The sequence below is a fragment of the Mus caroli genome, chromosome 5 (assembly GCF_900094665.2).
Source record: "Mus caroli chromosome 5, CAROLI_EIJ_v1.1, whole genome shotgun sequence".
Classification (NCBI taxonomy): Eukaryota; Metazoa; Chordata; class Mammalia; order Rodentia; family Muridae; genus Mus; species Mus caroli.
The window spans coordinates 47,410,981-47,431,209 of record NC_034574.1 but is presented as its reverse complement, the minus strand read 5'-3'; the positions used below and the strand labels follow the sequence as shown (position 1 = coordinate 47,431,209).

Here is a 20,229-nt window from a genome sequence, read left to right as displayed (position 1 = left end):
ATATACACACACATACACACACACACATGCACATACACACCCACTCAGATACAGGGCATTGCCATTCTGAATATGGAACCCAGAACCTTTGCTGCCTTGCATCCTCTCAGCTGGTTTCCTGGCCACGTGGACAGTTTTGATTGGCTTCTCTGAAACGTCTCAGGAAAGCTCATCTGTTCTCTCATCAATGCCTTCTATTAGCACTTGGCTGATTGGATTCATTTCCTATTGCTATTGGAGTCACTTGCTATTAATAGAGTGGCTTAAATCAACAGAAAGTTGTATTTTACAGTTTGGGGGGTCAGGAGCCCCGGTTTGGGTCTTATAGAACTACAGTTAACAGGCCTGCAGGGCTTTGTTTCTTTCTGAATGCTCTAGGGGAAAATCTCTTGCTTAGCCCTTTCCAGTTCTAGTGGTCGCCTGCATTCCTTGGCTCATGGCCTCTGCCTCCATCTTCGAAGCCAGCAACTGTCTCACTGTGAGATCTGCTTCTGTCATTACATCCTCGGACTCTGCTCTCCCTGCCTCCCGCTTTCATCATTTATAAAGCCTGTCAAGAGTTACTGCGCTGACCTGGATACTCAGGGCCATTGTCTGAAGAGTCACATCCCCATCTGCCAAGTCCTTGTGTCACACGTTCTAGGGTTCTGGGGGTTAGGGTGTGGGCGTCTGAGTGGGAGGCCTATATTCTGCCTACCACAGTGCTTGTGCTTATTACAGACAGAATAGAAGCCAGTGAGGCAATATGTGTGGTGGTTAAACTCAAGCTTTGTGGCCAAGCACATTAGATTTTCATGCTACCCCTTCCCAAGTGCCAGCCCTGTGGCTCCTGAGTGTCTGTTTCCTCATCTGGTGGTGCGGCAGTAATCACACTCACCTCATCAAGTCATGGTGAGGACCAGTTACTTGCATGTATAGTATACAAGGGCACACACATGTGTACATGTGATGTCAGTAACTTTGAATAGTAACTAACACATGCTAGAGCTCACCAAACATTGCGTTATTATCTGAAAGATGGATTTTATATAGTCTTTTACCCTGCTATGGTTGATTTTGATGATGAATGGCAATGTCCGTTTTGAGTGTGTTGAAGGAATTCATATGTTTAAGAAAAATATGAGGGTAAATATAATACTGTGTTAAGTGAAAGAAGAGCATTGCAAAAGAGCCCGTGAAGGTGGGAAACAGAGATTCTGGGGATGGTGATATGAGAAAGCCATTCACATAGCCACATAGCAGGCTTCTGTGATGGTGTCCTTATGAAGTTTGGCTCACAAAGTTGGCCTAACTCCTATAGCTAGCGATGAGCAGACAATAGCTAGCTTTTTGTTTCTAGATTCAAGCATCAGTTTAGATTTTAAAAAAAAATGTAAAATGCTCTGCATGACCACGTGGACAATCTATATTTAGAGCCAGAGGAAATGAAGTGAGCTATAGAAAAATGGAGTGAGCTACAGAGCCTTTGGAAACAGACTGTCCACTTTACTACTTGTGACTGGCTTAGATTTGGATCCTTCTACGAGTGTTGATCTCAATCTGTGTGAGCATCAACTTAGGTTACAGTTCACTCTGTACAGAAAAAACCTTTAGGCCAAATTTTACAAATGAGGGTCAGCTTTGTGCCTGGCAGTTCACTCCAGCTGTTAACATCTGGGAGCCTGGCTATCCCAGTATTCCCAGTGATCAGTTTGCTGACAGGAGAGGTTCACGGCATATAGACAACATCATTTATGCTGAGTATCTAGGTGGCAGGAAGGGGTGCCTGTCTGACCACACCCCAATTAAACCCAGGACTCTATCTTTTTTTTTTTTTGTTTTTCGAGACAGGGTTGCTCTGTATAGCCCTGGCTGTCCTTGAACTCACTTTGTAGACCAGGCTGGACTTGAACTCAGAAATCCTCCTGCCTCTGCCTCCCAAGTGCTGCCACCACACGCTCCAGGACTCCATCTTAATGAGTTTTTCCAGCAGACAACATTCACTAAGGGGAAGACTATTCAGGCCTTGCTGGGTTCTCCTGGGAGGAACTTGGTTTGTGGATACAGGTTTCATAGGAATTTGCCCCAACAACCTTTCCCTTGTTGATGCTGTTTTACAATATTCCACCATAACAAATGACAGTCACGCACCTAAGACTGTGCTGGGTCCCACGAGTTCTTTCTTCTAATGTATCAGCAAACTGGGCGTGGTCTGGGGGATTCCCCCCAACATGGATGGTCACCTGGGAGGGGGTCAGGAGATGGACAAAGGGTTGAAAAGGAACACAAGAACATCCTTTGTGAAGCTGGGGCCGGTCTCTCTTTTGATTTGGTAGCTGAGTATGGACACATCCAAGCAGAGTCACCAAGTAGTAAACTTGACAGGAATCGTTTCACTCCTTTCCTGAATGAGTGCTAGTTCTTTAAAGGCTGATGTGCAAAGCTTCTGACACTCTCAGTCATAGGTCATCACCACAGGTATCCCTTGGTGTCCTACCTTACACAACGCTTTTGAATGTTATCTCTCTGAGAAAGAAAACAGAGGAGAAACAAAACAACAACCCAGGGTTCCTGCAGTCAAGAAAATTAAAATTAGACATGGACTGATGGCTTTTCCCTACTAAAAATTGGCCATGAAGTGCTTGGGTAGGGACAATTTTCTGAGACCTGTTCCTAGACCCAAAGGAAAGGCCCATCTCCTCATCTTTTCTTATATGTACTTGGGAGGCAGGGGTCTCGGCCCACTTCCCACCTCTTCATAGTGCATTGTTTCATGGTGTGACAGTCTCCTGGCTACAGAACCGAGGCATAATTTGAATTACCCATTCAGAGAATCCTCATGTAATTAATAAGGGCTCATAAACATGTCTAGAACTCAGGTTTGAGAGGCAGGTGGATTTCTGAGTTCGAGGCTAGCCTGGTCTACAAAGAGAGTTCCAGGACAGCCAGGGCTACACAGAGAAACCCTGTCTCAAAAAACCAAAAACTCAGGTTTGCCCCCTTTTGAGTTTCCTTAGCGGCCAGCATTGTACTTTGGCCTGTGAAGTAGACATTCTATATGAACACAAATAGTAGAGTGGGGGTGCCCAAGGCTGCCACAGATTGGAAACTGGTATTACTGCCAAAGGTTTGCTGTTCTCGAGGGAGATTTGTGAGACAGTGAAGCCAAGCTGGCCAAGTCAGCAGTGATTGCTAGAAGCAGTCATTTCTAGGCACAACATGGCAAACGACTCAACATTTTTCTGTCGGGGGGATTGGTATTTAGTGTCCCCCTATGTGATATATTGGAGGCTTAATCCCCAATGCAGCAGTGTTGGGGTGGGCTAAGGATCTTGGAGCTCTGTTCTCATGAATGGATTTGTATCAATTATAGAAGAGCACTTGGCTGCAGTGCAGGATCCAGCCCTGGCTCACACGTGTTCCTCTGCACCACTGACTCTCAAGTTGTATGACAGAGCTAGAAGACTCTCAACAGCTGGCATCTTGGGGCTGCACTTTTTAGCATGGACTATAAGAAATATGTTTCTTCTCTATGGCAGTTATAATTGGTCTATGGTAGCTGTACCACAAAACGTGTTATGACATGATGCTTACTATGTGACTGACTAGTGGACAGATATCATATAACTGACTTTTCCTCTTGTGGTTGAATTTAATTAGTAATGGCACCCCCACCTATACCACACACATGTGTGTGTGTGTGTGTGTAGGGAATTTGTGTGATTTACCCACTAAGTTGTGTCTCAACCCCGACCTCTCTCCCTTCCCCTGCCACTGGCTCTCAAACAAACTCTGTCATGTCTTTCATAGTGTGTGCTGTTAGTTAAGACTGAATCTATGAAATCACATATTCTGAACTTCTTCCTAATAACTTAAGTGCTGATCTATGCTGCCCCAGTTACTCTTAGCATGATGCACATATACTTCATTTTTAAAAATTAAATAACTGTACTAAGTAAAAAAAAATTGAGGATTGGAACAATTGAAAGTATTTTTGACTTTTGAACACGATCCCTACTTAGTCCCAAAGTTACCCATCAGAGTTATGTGGACACTCACAGTTTGAGGACAGAATATTCTGCCTTCTACGACATTTCTGGCTTCTAAGTAGTCCACCTACATACTTCTGTAACATAGTGTGTCTTTTTTTTTTTTCCAAATTAAATAACAAGAAGCCATGCTCTGGCCCTGTTTCACATTTACAGGCTCAATTCCATCAGCTCCTTGTCAGTGTGAACTTGACGCTCATTTATTCTTACGGTGCATTTTGAAACTTCTTTCTCAGTGGCATCTATAATGTTCTTCAAAATGAATAGTAAAACACTGAGAAATGAACTTAAATTTTAATGTATAATTTGACCAATTGGTCTGAAAACTAATTCATATGATTGAATATTTATCAGTTGAATGAGCGACACCTGTTGCTCCAAGATGTAACATGAACAAAAAGAATAAAAACAACAACAACGAGAATCTGCACCAGTAGGGGTCACTGATAAAAGATGGACAGAAATAAAGGATTCGCTTTGCTCAACTGGTTTTGAGACAGAGACAACAAGGAGTCTCAGAGCAGAAGGATCAAGTTCTTAGCAAGTCCTGGCCTTTTCCTAGGCTTCCCGGAAGGACGTGACTTAATAATAAATCGTGGACAGCTCCAGCCTTTGCCTTCAGCAAAGTTGGAGAATGACCCAGCGGAACTCGTTAATCCTTGAGAAGTGTTTGTGTTTGGGGCAGGTAGTGCAGAAGGAATTCAAGAAGACGCATTCCTGTCTCACCAACCTCTTCTGTGACTGAGAGGTCTCTGCGATCCCCTCACAGAAGACAGGAGGTACTGCTCTTCCTGGCAGCCACTGACATTTGTGGATACATGGATCCACAAGGCATCCTTCAAGGATGCCTCTCCATCCGTCTCTCAGGTGATTGCTTTTAATATAGTTTCAAGTGTGTACCACTTGCTCTGGGTAATGGCCATGGACTGCATATGCAATAGTCTCTTGAGCTTACGAAGAGATCTGAAACATCCTTGTCACTTAGTGCTCTTCCTGTGCCCAGCCCATTCTTAGAGATGTTTAGATGCCTAGGTACCTATGTGCTACAGCATGCAGAACGGTGAGACTTCACACCCTAGGAACAAGAGGGAATGGCATAGAGCTGAGGTGTATAGTGATCTAGACCACGTATGTTTGTGTAAGGATACTCTGATGTTGCAATGTCATCACTGCTGAACAATGTGTTTCTCAAAAAGTATCTCATCAATAAAGAATTCATGGCTGGCTGTGTATAAAAAATATATTCATGCTGTTTTTTTAATCAGTTGAGTACAACTAATAATTTTATTTAAACCTACAAAAATATTTTTTAAAATATTTTTAAAAATATTTTTGTTCATTCACACCAGTGTGTGTGTGTGTGTGTGCGTGTGTGTGTGTGTGTGTACAGACATGCTCATGTCATGGCACACTTGTGCAGATCAGAGGACAACTTGTGGGAGGTGGCTCTCTCTCCCAGGGATCAAACTCAGGTCATCTCTCTTGGCATCAAGTGCCTTTTCCTGATGAGTCATCTTGACTGCCCCACAAATGTTGTTTGAGTAAACAATTAGAAGGAACAGGTAAGACCATAGACTCACATGTGCATCTTAGAATGAACTGGGATGATTAGCAAAGGACCTGAAGACAAAAAGTACATGTGTTGGGGTAAAATTCTGAGGGAGACTTAAAACAAAGGAAAGGATGGATGAGGAGATGCAAGAACAGACATGTTCTGCCTTAGAAAAGCTTGTAAGTGTGTGTGTGTGTGCGTGTGTGTGTGTGTGTGTGTGTATGTGTTTGGTTTTTTGGTTTGGGGGAGGGTTGTGGTTCATGGTGGGCAGTGAATTACCAGGGTGTTGCCTAAACAATAAATCCATCAGCTTCATCTAAAACATCCTTGAGTCTGCTTTCCTTCCAACTACCAAATGGCCTAATATATTTTAAATCTTTGAAGGCATTTAATCTGAAACAGAAAAGATAAAGTCAAGCTTAAGTAAATTAAGAACATATGAGAAGTACGGCTTTCACACCTCTTTTTAAGGAGAGGATTAATGTGAAAATGGTCGAATTTTACTTATTTGGTTTCCAGGAAAATATACTAGCTGGTCTGTGCAAGCAAATGCTTTGACCCCTGCCCCTGGCCTCAGAGTGCTCCTGTTCAGCTCCATCTGCAGGACAGAGAGTGGTCACCTCAGTAGGACATGGCCAGCCACTACTGCCCTTTTGATGACTTCTTTTGATTTTCTGAAACATGTCTTTTTTTTTCCTTCAAGTAATTTATTAAACACACATAGAGCATCTGTAATATACTTAACTCTATAAACCTCATAAAACATGTGGTAGGTGCTGGTGTTGCCCCCATTAAACAGATGAGGAAGCCAAGGTACGGAAAGCCTGAATCACAAACAGTATGTGCTAGAACTGGGATCCTTTTGTACGGATCTGTTTTGAACAAGGAAGCAGATTCTTCACGCTCATCGGAGGCTCATCACGTTTGGCTGTCCCAACGTGCCCTCGGAACTCACACTCCTGTTTCTATACCCAGCCCTTGTCCAGCTCAGAAGCAGATTGCATTTACTTGTGGGGATGCTAAGAACCCAGTACTGAGATGGAGAGGGAATTGAATTCAGTGACCTGCTTGACACTGGCTGCTATGGCCTCTGTCTGAGTCATTGCATAACGGCTTATTCAGAAGGCGAGATGAAGGGACTGGGGAAGGCTGGGTAATTGCTATTACAGGTTGCTGGTAAAAAGCTGCAAACCAGAAAGCAACAAACCATCCCAAGAAATGATTTTTCCTGGCCTCCTGCATCAAACCTCATAATTCTAATTTCAGATGTTTGGCCTGAGCAAAAATGCCCTTGAGATTTGCTTTACAGCAACAAAGAAAACAACGTGGGCCCTAGGCAGCCCAGTGGAAGACAGGAGCTTTTTCCGTGCCCCTGTCTCTCAAATGACCTCACTGAAGGCTCTGACATAGGCAGAGGCTGCGAATGACATCCTTAGCATCCTGCTCCTGCTGCGTTATAGAAGGAAACCAAACCTCTTGCAACATATACCCACTCCTTGCCATGCTCACGCATGCACCCCAAGAACATGTGTTCTTGCTCTAAAGCTCCTTTATAGCTTGCTTGATATCTTTCTTCTTGGGAAGCTACCACAGACTTTAGGTGACCCTGGAGCATTCTAATATACTCATTATCGTCTAGAGCACTTCAGAATTGTAGCAGCCCCCACAACCTTGCCCTGCCTTTGCACACCAGCCTCCTATTCGACTGATAACGATGCTCTCATTTGAGCAAAGCCTTACTCAGCCTCTTTTCAGTCTACTGCTTGCTGAGCTATGACCTTGGCCTTTTCTCGCTGTCTTTGTAGAATCCTGCTAGATCCGTTTATCAAAATCTCTGGTCCCTGGAGCCTGACCACCCTCAGAGAAGGCTTCTCCAAGTCTGTTACAACGGCAGCCATTCTTTGATGTTCCCTCTCTGAAGTCCCTGACTCCACTCTCATTGGTTGTAAATCTCTACTTTGTAGAGTCCCATCCAACCTCTTGCTCTTGCTTTGGGACCCAGTGCAGGGGTCTCTGTTTCTATGGCCAAGTCTGCCACATCATCTTAAGTGTCTGGGTAAATCATTACACGTTGTAACATTGGCAGGAGGAAATAGAAAATTGGCGGTGACCAGGTGCTGTTCCACCCTGGACCAGACTTAAACCTGTTTTAAAACTCTCCCCAGGCAGGATCTCATGGGCTCCACACCCCCCCCCCGAGTATCTATAACTAGTTAGTAGGTGATAGCAGAGAGAAAGACATCTTCTTCAGTAGCATAGACAGTGACCCGTCAGGAGTTGATGCTCCTACAGATTATCTTTAACCCAGGACTCTGTAAGCAACCCCAACGAAACCTCTTAGGTTATCAAAAATAAACAAATATATAAACGAATGAAAGTCGAAGATTGACCAGGTGGGAAGAGGAAGAGGTTTGATGGGAGGGAAAGGAAGAGGACAGGATCACAGGGCTGAGTATGATCAAAAGGTATTACATACTCGAATGAAAGCATCACCAGAAGAAACATTATGATGCATATTTGAATATGCTAATACAAAGTTTCTCCACAAAGATCCCCCCTCCACCTCCCCCAAAGCTGAAGCTGCTACCATCCAGGCATCTCATTTGTTGGGATGATCAAAGATAGGGCTGGGGTATGTATGGCTCAGTGCAGGGATCACTTGCCTAGCATAGGACAGCAGGCCCAGGGGTCAGTTCTCAGCACTGCAAATCAAATCAAAACAAGACAGAACTGGAGAGGAAAAGGTTGTTTTTACAGAGTTAGGTCAGGTCCAGCAGCAGCGCTGGGGGCAGGGGTTGGGGTGGTGTGGTGTGGAGGCTGGGCACACATCTGCATACGGTGAGGGGGACAGCTGTGCTGGAACCTGAGGGTTTCCTCTTCCCTGGCCTGTGCAAAGGAATTAAACCACAAAAGCTGGGATACTGAGGGAAGCAGAATGGATGCAGGAGGGTGGGGGTGGGGCTTCATTGTGATCTAAGAGTGAAGTAGAAGTTTTAATCGTGAGACAGACTCTATGAGGGTCATCAGTTGAGGTCCTCCATAATTTTAAAAGATATGAAATGGATGGGCTGCAGCTTCCACTCAGTTGTAGAACTGTTTTCCAGGAGACCCAAGGCCAAGGTTACATCCCCAGTACAACAAACAAACAAACAAACAAACAAGCTCCAAACCTCAAGCTATAAATCAGAAATTACAATTAATTTTTTAAATTTGTTTGTCCTGCTTTTCTGGATATGAACTTGTGCAAACGCCAGGCCAACCTCAAAGAACCTTGATCATATAGTCTTTCTGGAAATGCACAGGTAAATCCTTGCTACCACTGAAAAGAGGTAATGTCTTAGAGTTTGGGGGACAGGGGTGGCTTGCTGGCTCTGGTAGGCTGTTAAGGAACTGAGGCCTGTGGGTGAGAGGATATCAGGTCAGGGTACCCACAATCAAACCCCACCTTGGCCTGTGCTAACAGTCACATTGATTCAGTCATGCCAGGCTGTTTCCACATTGCACTGGTTTAGACAAACAAGCCCAGGGAAACTCAGTGCTTATCCCAAAGCATTCCAGGTTATACACACTCAGTATGTGTTTATGAAGAAGTACAAGTAGGGCAGGCACTTTTTTTTTTCCCCCTGGCACAGCAAGCCTTTGCAGGGCTAGGAACTTCTTCTCCTGCTAAGGCCAAACAAGACAGTTGAGTTAGGAGGATGGATCCCACAGACAGTCAACAGCTTTAGGGATAGCCTGTGCTCCAGTTGTTCCAGACCCACATGAAGACCAAGCTGCACATCTGCTATATATGTGTTGGGGAAGCCTAAGACCAGCCCTGTATGCTCTTTGGTTGGTGGTTCGGTCTCTGAGAGCCCTCAATGGTCCAGGTTAGTTGACTCTGTTGGTCTTCCTGTGGAGTTCCTATCCCCTTCAGGGCCCCCAATCTTTCCCCTAAGGGTAACCAAGCTCCATTCAATGTTTGACTGTGACCCACAATGTTTTGGAATGAGTGTACATTCCAGATGCGGACATTATTCTGATCCTACTTTTCAGTTAGTTCAAAGCTATCCAACGGAGACACAAGTTGGTCAATCTTCTTTACAAACTAGCTTAATCAAATATATTTGAAATGCTTCCGGGTCCCATGGCAGGAAGCCCTTTCTGCCTCTTTCCATACCAGCATCAAATGTTGTTTCCCTAAACCTCATTTATTCATTTAGCATGCATCTGAGGTCTGGCTCCATGCAGACCAGTGAGGTCTATTGGCAAAGGGCTACTCTGATTGCTGGTGAAGACATGCCCCACCCCCCCCAAATAGTTCACAGCACCTTCCCATGTATTCCTTTATTCGAGCTGTGCACTGAGCTAAGGTATGCTTTCTGGGTTGTTCTTGGGGAGAGAAAAGGATGATGTGGTGGCTGTTTTAAAGAAAGATGATGCTTAATAGGGTTAAGGGACCACATGTAATCACAGTTGCAGGTATCCCATGAGACAGGGCATCCTGCAACTCGGGCTGGTCTTCAGCTTGTTATAGAGATAGGGCTGGGTTATAGGATTGCACTGCCACGCCTGGTTATGTGGTGCTGAGGACTGAACCCAGGGCTTTGTGCATTCTAGGTAAACAGTCTGCCGACTGAGCTACATGCCCATTCCAGTCTTTTGTTTTTTGAATCAAGATTATTTAACCCATGTCTTTGGGACTGTGTTGAGAACATCACTCAGCTTGCCAGGACTTCTTCCTGGCTGTTACTGCTTCTTTCTTGGCTGTATTTCCTTCCTGTCTCCAACACCACCATTGTGCTGACTCCTCTCTCCCCCACCCTTCTCTCTTTCTCTCTCTTGCGATGCGCTGCATACAGCCTCAGAAGGCAGATGCCCTGGTTCCTAATTCTGGTTCTTCTCCATGTACGATGTGTGACCTTGGACAAGTCACTAAACCTTTGTTCCCCTCTTTTTCTTTTTTTGTTTTTTTGTTTGTTTGTTTGTTTGTTTTCTGAGACAGGTTTTCTCTGTGACACCCTGGCTGTCCTGGAATTCACTCTGTAGACCAGGCTGGCCTCGAACTCAGAAATCCACCTGCCTCTGCCTCCCAAGTTCTGGGATTAAAGGCGTGCACCACCACTGCCTGGCTTGTTCCCTTCTTTCTTCCCTGGTGCTCTGGGGTAATAATAGGTTCATTACACTAAAACTGGGAAGGAAAATATAATAATGTCTGAGAAACCACAATACGTGTTCTTCCTCAGTACTGCCTGTGGCCAATGAGCACTATTGTCTTGCTGTTTCAAATCTCATTTGAAATTAAATTTTCAATTCTTCTTTCCATGCATTTGTCTCTCTTTGTGTGTGTAGGGCAGTGGCCCAGAATGGTCTTGCATTTGTGGCTCTCATCCTGACTTAGTGTCTCTGAATGCTGGCATTGCAGGCAGGAGCCACTACATCCAGCTCTTAACTTGTTTTTTTGTTTTGTTTTCAAAGCTTCACAATCTTTTCTTCTTCTGTTTTTGGCTTTTCGAGACAGGGTTTCTCTGTATAGCCCTGGCTGTCCTGGAACTCACTCTGTAGACCAGGCTGGCCTGGAACTCAGAAATCTGCCTGCCTCTGCCTCCCAAGTGCTGGGATTAAAAGAGTGTGCCACCATGCCCGGCTCCTCTTCACAATCTTTTATCTAATCTAATAACACAGGGGTATCTTTTAGAATAAAAACGTAAACTTTTATGATTATTAAAGTAATATATACTTATTGAAAAAAAACTTCATAAAAGCAGAATAAAGCAAAGAGGGGAAAAATATCACAATTCTGCCAGCTGGGATACTCCCTATTAACATGCGTGTATACATCTTTCTATTTTTTCATATGTACAAACTCACATGATTTTGAAGCACAAAGAATTATATTAAGCATACCCACTGGTGTGTAGTGCTTTCCATGGGAAAAGCTGGCTGTATAAACTGGCAAATCTTGTCGCCTTAGGATGTTCACAGTAAAGACTTACTCTGATCCAGCCTGCAGTTTTAGTTGTATAGTTTCATACAAATCCAGAAACTAGTTTAAAAATCACTGTACTCTACGACTTTGGAAAACTCCTCTAACTCCCTGGCCACAATCGCCCAGTGTTCCAGGATGCTAGCTGCAGGGCTGACAAGTAGCATTTTCTAGTTATTATGGCTATTTNTTTTTTTTTTTTTTTTTTAACTGTCACAGGTACTTAAAACTATTATTTGTAACAAATTCCCGATTTCTTCTGCTCAAAAGTTCTTTGAGACAATTCCATCAGCCTTAGCCAATCGGAGAATAGAATCATCTGACTCGCCCATCCTGCGAATGGCCCCGCAGATGCCGTAAGTTTTAAAGTGGCCATTAAACCGGCCTGTGGTCCTATCAACCTCGGCCACATTCATCTGGATGGACGCGTGGTCCTTGGCAGCAATGATGCGGTTGCTTGCGGAGCATTTCCGCGGCACGTACAGGTCCACAAACTCGCCGGCGTCGTTCTGCATCCTGAGGTCGTCCCTGCTCACTGCGCTATTTGTTATTTGATCTATTTTCTTCAACCAGAATCAGCAACTTGAGGACAGGGCCTATCCTAATTCATCTTTTAACCTCAGGCTCCCTAATATTTTGGGCCTCATTGCTCTGGGTCTGTGGCAAGGCAGTGGGCATTCCAGCCACTCACTTCCTAGCAGCCTGGAAGCAAAGAGGGCAAGGGGTGAGGGTCCCAATTAATCTTTCAAGGGTATGCCTTTAGTGATCCGCTATTCCCACCTCCTAAAGATTCTAGTACCTTCCAGTTGTGTTGCTAACCATGTTTTTAACATGTAAGACTTTGGGGGACACTTTAGACCCAGCCTCAAGGTTGCCTAAATGGTATGTGACCGGCCTCAGTACTTCCTCTTCCCTGAGACCTTTGGGTTCACATTGCATAGATTCTCACAGGAGTGGCCTGCGGGGATATTTCACTGTGTGCATTACTCTGGAAGTTCAGGAATCCTCTGAATCCTCTGCACCCTCGCAGAACACTAGGAGCAGGTGGGCTCCGTTCACACCGCTGACTGTGAGACATCTGATGCCTATCTTTCCAGAGAAGCCTTAAAAGCTTTCAACAAGGGTAATTCAGAGCGATCCCCTCACTTCCCTCTGAGTCAGCCAGCTCTGAAGCACAAAGATGATAGCTCTCAATTAACCGCAGAACCTCCTGGAGCATCCAACCTTGGAAGGGAAGGGAAGAAGAGAAAGATGGGCATCGCTGCCAGCAGCGCGCTTGCTCCCCCGCCCCCACCCCCACCCAATGGATGTTGCCATTCAAATTAGAAGCCAAATCTCCCTGCTGCTCCACCCTGCGCACAGCACGTGAGGCCCAGCCACAAGATGACTCCGTGGCTTCCTTTCATCCTGACCCCAGCCTTGGCTTCCAGAACCCGAGCCTCCAAAATTTGGGCTTATGTAACTTATTTGTTTATTTTTAAGGCCAGCCCTGTCCAACTTGAGAACACTTAAGACCGCCTTTTAGAGGGAATTTGGAGTCCAACACTGTCATTAACTAAATTAGCAAGCGGTGGTCCTGTAAAAACTCCAAACAGCAACATCCCGACGGCTCGTATCATCCTATCCCTGATGCAGCTAATATTACAATGCCTGAGATTGGTCCCTGGGGCTTTTTCTCTGTCTCTTCAACAATAGCCTGAGTTCACCAGCCTGGACCTGACAGCCCTGAGACTCTGCTATGCAACAGCAGTACCTCTGTTTGTTTGACTGGGAGTTGAAATGGGGAGGAGAGGTCCCCATTCTAGAAGAGTCCGCAAAGGCTTTTGACCTATGCATTTTCAAAAACTCCTGGAAACCATGAAGCTTTTTACAGAGCAAGCCCAGACTAAACACACGAGAAGACATGCATCTTTGGGTCAGAACAGATACCATTTTATGTTAGCCTCTATACAAGCAGCAACAGGTACCAAAAGGTCTGTCAAGGACATAGATGGAGTCCCTGATGGAGTCTTTGACGCGCCTTTTCCGATGTGAGGGAAGTGTCATGGTATGTTAGGTTTAGAAAAGCAGACTGGGAAGCCACACATGATGAATGGGAATAATTAAGTTCGTCGTATGTTCTTAGGCTGTACACCATCATCTCAGGAGAGTATCTATCTCTGTGTGGTGGAATTATGGGTTGTCACCACTTTAGCTACACCTTTCAGGATCCTCAAAGCTTCCTATAGAGAGCATTTATCACTTGGTCCGAAAAGAAACGATAATTACAAGGTGGTCGACTTTCTCAGTTGACATGTTCTTTAGAAATCAACTTGCTCGCCACTCTCTGCCTTCCCCTGGCTCTGACTGAGAGGAGGGGGCTGGCATGAAAAGTGCACTCTCTTGTCCGGATGGTGGGGACAGGGGCGGGGAGGGAGAATAAGACCTTCTCTGGTGCCCAGAGCTATAGCAGTTTTCTCCTCAGGGCCTAGAGGTTCCTGGATGTTAGTAAGCTGTCTACACTCCATCCAGCCTTCTGTGTGCAAACTCAGACTTCTCCTCAGGCTGAGAAGAAAAGCAAAGTAAGGAGTTGCTTTGCCTCTGCCAGGTCATTCATGTTCCCCTGAGAGGCTCTCACAGGATGCCCCTTCTCTCCTATCTTCCTAAGGCTCCTACTCCCCTGAAACACCACTGGTGGACATGTAGCATGTTATCTGTAAGGCCTGGCAAGGTAGCCTGGTTCAAGCGAGGCGACGGGGCTGCACAGGCTAAGCTTGGAAGGCTAGCCAGCCAAGAGAGGCCCGTCTGGTTTCTCTGGCCAGCCAACCCCTTCCGTCCTTGTGGGTTTCCTCCATGTGTTAGATGAATGTAATACGATTCGAAGCTGCTCTTGGAGCTGTGTGCCGTGACCTCATCTGCCTCTGCCGTTCCACAGGGGTGAAGTGCTCCCTCCGCGTCCCACAGAAGTGTGGTGTGGAAGGTGCTTGAGTCTTTGTGGGAGCAGCTTGCCAGCTAACCAAGCACAGTGAGAACTCACTCATTTATTATCAGCATTACTTACAGGCATGGTGTAAGGGAACTTCCTAGATTCCTTAGACCAGTGGTTCTCAGCCCAGTGGGTTGTGAAATGACTCTTTCACAGGGGTCAACTAAGACTGGTCAGAAAGCACGGATATTTACATTACAGTTCATAACAGTGGCAAAATTACAGTTATGAAGTAGCAACAAAAATGTTTTCATGGCTGGGGGATCACATAAGGAACTAGATTAAAAGGTCAAAGCATTAGGAAAGCTGAGAATCACTGTCTTAGAGGAAGGACACCTTAGTTTTGTCCAGTCATCGCTGTTCTTGAAGTCAAGGCTTCCCAAGAAATGTCTCAGCTCTTCCTTGCTTACCACCCCCCCAAATCACAGTGTTTCCAGAAGCATGGAAAAATCTCACATTCCATTTTCCCACCTTTAAAGCAGGAATGCCAGTGGTGTGGGATTATTCTTAAATATGGTTTTTAAATTTCTAAAATATAAAACATACAAGCCCAGGGGCACTGGAGTGTCCTAGAAATGACATTTTTAAAAAGTATATTCCAGGTCTGGAGAGATGGCTCATTGGTTAAGAGTGCTCTTCCAGAAGTCCTGAGTTCAAATCCCAGCAACCACATGGTGGCTTACAACCATCTGTAATGGGATCCGATGCCCTCTTCTGGTGTGTAGGAAGAGAGTGACAGTATATTCACATACATAAAATAAATAAATCTGAAGAAATTAAAAGCATATCCCATGTAATACTTCAGGTATGATTATACTATACGTAAGTATATCCCAGAGAATACATAGGCTACTAGGGAAGTTACCCCTGTGTCATTCTGTTGAACTGGGGTCCTGCATTTGATCAGACAAGCCTGTTCTTGAAGCTGAAGAGAAGGAGACAGTGATGCCTGCCATATTTTCTGCACCTGGGTGGGGGTGGGGGTAGGGGGTGGTCCTAACACTTTCCCTTTCAGGCCAGAGGAAGCCATAGTCTTGTTCAGGATGGAGGGACTGAGGTTGCTCTGTTGGGGGTAGAACTCTTGCCCAGGAAGTGAGGGGGGAGGATTGGCAGCTAAGCTTCTGCATAATGGACATCCTTGAAGACCTTAGCAAACGGTGTTCTGTGGTGCATCTAGGTACACTAGGCTTGCTCTATGTAAACCTGCCAGTGAAGGTAGGCTGGTTAAGAGGAACTCAGATAGCGACACTAACCCCAGGGAACCCCCTTCAAGGCATGACTATTTGACCAGACCCAAAGGTCAACGGTTTATTAGACATGGGGACTTTCCTAAAGGTTATTTTTGAAGGGAGGAGGAGGAGAGAGATAGGGGGGTGGTGGGGACAAAGGTCACCTAGAGATCTTTCTGTAGGGTGAGGGGAACAGGCACAGGGGTACGAGCTGACACAGAGCCCTCTTTCTGGTCTCCTGTGTCTCCTCTCAGTGGCTTGCAGTCTCCCTGAACTCACATCCCCTCTCTCACTTAAGTTCCTAGGCTCGGCTCCAGCCTGGAGGTGGACAGGTGGCAGGCCCACCACCATCCCGCCTTTGTGTGAATGAAGGCTGCCCAGGCAGGCGCCCTCCAAGCCTCAGGGTGTAATTTTTCCCTTCTCCACTTGTGAATTCCAGGCAGGGAGCTCAGCTGTCATCAGCCTCAGGGAATTTTTTTTTTTTTTTTTCCAACCAGGACTGAAAACCGGGCCAAGAAAACATGGGTCTGTAGAAGGCATTGTTCCCTGTGACTCGGATGGCTTTTGCTTTTACTTTGGGCCTCAGGAAATGCTGTCTTTACCTTGAGTTGGAGATGAAAACTTGGACTTTCATTGCCCTAAGAAAACATTAGAAGAAAGAGCAGGGCTTGCTGAACTGTCTGGTCTTTGCCATGGCTTCTAGACCCACCACGCTGTCTACTGATTGCTACCTCTCTTCATGGCAGGTCCCCGCCATGCATTTGCGTGACCCAAGCTTGGAAAACACTCCTCGGTGTGTTCCTGGAAGCTGCAGGTCAGCACACATCTCTTTTGCCTGGAGTTCCCTGAGGCCAGAGCTTCCCGGCTTATTATGCAGGTACCAGTGGCTACATTTGAAAGTTTCCCCCATGTCCTGCGAGACTATAGACTTTGGACTCATGAGCTCTCTATCCTCCTAGGAGAGCTGTAAGATAAGACTATAGAGATGAGAGCCCTGAGTTAGTGGTCAAAGAAGACCCTATCCTTAGTCACAGACAACCAGACTCTCACCCCCCAGCTGTAGGAATTCAGAGTCCTTGCAACCAACTCCCACTAAACCTTCCGGGGTGGGGGTGGGGAGGACACAAAAGCAACCGCAGGTATAGATGGAGAGTCTGCTTGCCAGGAAAGAAAACAAAGCTAACAATCATCTGTTGAAAAATGAGTTCATTTAGTACTGAATGGTTAGCTGGTCTTTCCCCAGACTTCTACCACAACGCAGTTCCCAACAAGTCAAGCGCTGGAGTCCCAGAGTTCATTTCTAAGCTGTTTTCCAGTCCCCACCCATCCACCGCCAGGGCTTCCCAAGCTGCGTTGCTGAGTGTCCCACACTCACCCACCACGCTGTCTACTGATTGCTACCTCTCTTCATGGCAGGTCCCCGCCTTTTTCAACCGCCAAGACGGTGCCCATTTAAAGAAGCCCAGAGAACATATACGTGTTGGACCGCAAGTGGGGTCCCTGAAGCTTCTTTCTCTGATGAAATTCATTGCAGACTGTAGGGGAAGGATTATGCTTCTCACATGACTACATGTTGGAACTCACAAACATGCGTGGAACCCATCCCTAGCCTACTAAGGCTGCTAATAAGTTATCTGGAGGCATTGGGCTGCCAGCAGTAGGTGGGGCAACAGGAATTTTTCTTCCAGTCCCCACGCAGGGAGTGTGGTTAAATTTAGATGGAATTTTACCTGGGACAGAGTTCAGCGCTGGTTCCTTTCAGATTTCCCCGCTCTGTGTCCCATCCCCCACACCTCCCACCCGAGAACATGGCTGTCTCCATGCTTCATGCTGAAATTCTGCTATAGATCTGCAGCCCGGAATTTTCCCTGTTCTCTACACAGAATTCTTGCTTCCCCAGAACAGCTGAGCACAGTTTACTGACTTTTAGGAGGGAAGTGGTCTGTTGGGATTGCTTCTTGCTACTTTGTTAACGATTGCCTACTATCCCTTCAGCTGCACTTCAGCTAGGTGGGTAGGAGTCTTCGGAATAGTTGGTAAGGCTGTGAGATTTAAAGACAGACCAGGATTTGAGACCTGATTCTACCTCTAATTTACAAGGTCTAGTCATGTGACTTCTTTGAGCCTCATCTGTAAAATAGGAATCATTATAAAGAAAAAAAAAATATATATAATGCTTTTGTTACTCTGGTAATATACCCTGTATCAGTCAGAGTGTGAAGGACTTTTCCTTTATGGATTCTTTTTTTTTTTAAATTCGGTACAAACCACAAAGTATACATTTCTAAATATCATAAAGGAGAGTAACATTTCAAGAGATTTGAAATTATGATCGGTTCCTTCCTTCCTTCTTCTCAAACTGCTGTGAAGCCAGTATGCAACCTGATGTGAGTGTCTGATTGTGTGGATGGGAGAGGGAGAGTGGTCGGCCCTATGATGTGACTTTCAGAGCCAAGCAAGGATGCTGCCCAGTCACCTGAGGCTGAAGATGGATCCCGGGAGTCCATTCCCTTCTTTAATTCCCGTGTCCACAGCTTTCTCTCTTTCTCTGCCTTGACTTTATGAATCTGCAAGTGGTCCAAGATTTTTTTCCCCCTGTCCCTTTCTTTCCTTTCCTTTTTTTTCCTCCACACAGCTCACAACAGCTGCAGGGTAGTGGGGGTCGGCGGATGGCGGCAGCTGTTTGCATGTATGGGTTCTCTGTCATTTCCCTTTGTAAGTCAGGGGCTGTTTGTATATATATCACAAGCCGCCACCTAGCAAGATGTTTAGTTCCATCCATGTTTGAAAGTTTTGCGCATGGGATCATGAATGCAGAGGATAGGAGGAGCCTTGAGATCTGGGTTCCAGACCCTTGCTGCCTTTCAGTCTTTTACTAAGACGTCTGTTTTGTGGCCCAGCAGACAGCGTTGAGCTTGCTCTCTGTTCCTTCCCACCCACGCATTGCAGAGACCCTAGAGCTAAGCAGTGCATCCTGGGAAAGATGGAGCCAAGTAGTACAGACAAGGAGTTGTAGGGTCCCCCCCTCCCCCGCAGAAGGCAGGTGACGGACTGATCCTGTGAATTTTCACTGTGGGTGTTCTTGGGGGATAAACAGTCTTTCTTCTCCAGCCTCAGTTTCCTCGCCTGGCAAGCTCAGAGGGAGCAGATCAAGTCATGCACTCCTCCTCTGCCTTCATGGGCCCCGGCCACTGTCTCTCTGGTGAATTACCTGGAACATCTGTCTGTTCATACTTTTCCCTGTCACCCATGGGTGTATAGCCCTTGGAACTGTTTGCTGTAAGCCTGTTCAAAGCGTCCTTCCTCCTTAGAGCAGAGCCTTCTCCCACCCCCCCCCACCCCCGCCCCCGAATACTCACTGTAAAATTCTTGGTGTATGTGTCATATGTGTGGTTGTTCTTAATCTGAAAAGTGTGGAGCATCCCACCCCGGATTAGTTACAGCCTCCTGTGTATACTGTCTAGAGCAAAGAATGCTCTTTATCCTATGTGGTTAATTCTCAAAGGCTTCGTGATTGGTTTGTATATAGCGTTTCCATTTAAAAACCATTAAGTGAACATCAAAATAAATTTAGGAAGGGGCAAGCAAAATGTTCATTGCTACCTATGAGGCATTTCAGGATTTTGAGCCTAAAAACCTTAAAAAATATATCATGCCGTCGCCAAGAGGAAGAGGCAGGACCCACGAGCAGGACCTTTGTATTTAGGTATTTATTTACCTTACTACTGAGGTATGCACAACTGTCTCATATCTTCGGAGCAACTGGGCTCTAGTGGAGAGTGTCATGTTCCGTTTAGTGTGGGAATAACTGAGGCTCAAAGAAAAGAAGCATTAAGAATTTGTCTGTACCCTACGGGCGGGCGCTGAAAGCAAAATTTAATCCCAAATCTGTTTTTCTGTTTCTGTTTCTGCTAAGAGACAGGCTTTTGTTATGCAGCACTGGCTGGCGCTAGATATGCAGACCAGATGGTTCTTCAACTCAGAAACCTGCCTGCCTTTGCTTCCGGAGTGTGAGGATTAAAGGTGTGCACCACCCAGACCTGGCGCAAGCCTGTTCCTCAGAAAGCCACTTGCTTAAACACACATCGCGCAAAACAAAGAACCCAAATACTTGAATCTTCAGGAGATTTCAGGGTCCCATTCATTACTGTTTATTGAAAAAAATGTAGCTAACAAAAATTCAACTTCGGAATCACATTCACTAAATTCCACCTTGCTCAAACTCTTTGAGCACTTTTCTGTTCATTTTCAAGACAGGGTTTCTTTCTGTAAACCAGGATAGCTTCAAACTCATAAACATCCACCTGCCTCTGCCTCCCAAGTGCTGGCATGAAAGATGGATACCACCGCTACCCGGCTAAGCACCCTTGAACTTTCCTGCCTGTGAGGCATTGCTTTGCTACTTAGACTTTTCTTTTCTGCCCATGGTTTAAAACATTGTCCCCACGCCGGGCGTTGGTGGCGCACGCCTTTAATCCCAGCACTCGGGA

General features: G+C 45.7%; 2 protein-coding genes across 2 annotated transcripts in view; both read right to left on the bottom strand.

Annotated features, from left to right (window-relative positions):
* Nucleotides 1–20,229, bottom strand: part of Rbpj (recombination signal binding protein for immunoglobulin kappa J region) — a 189,426-nt gene that overhangs the window by 167,924 nt on the left and 1,273 nt on the right. The window lies entirely within an intron of this gene.
* On the bottom strand, nucleotides 11,759–12,104 carry LOC110295188 (40S ribosomal protein S21). The gene has a single exon (XM_021163667.2). The coding sequence runs from the start codon at nucleotides 12,058–12,060 to the stop codon at nucleotides 11,809–11,811; it is 252 nt and encodes an 83-aa protein (XP_021019326.1). The 5' UTR covers nucleotides 12,061–12,104; the 3' UTR covers nucleotides 11,759–11,808.

Coding starts and splice junctions, on each gene's coding strand:
- LOC110295188 (XM_021163667.2), bottom strand. CDS start 12,060: ATGCAGAACGACGCCGGCGAGTTTGTGGACCTGTACGTGCCGCGGAAA.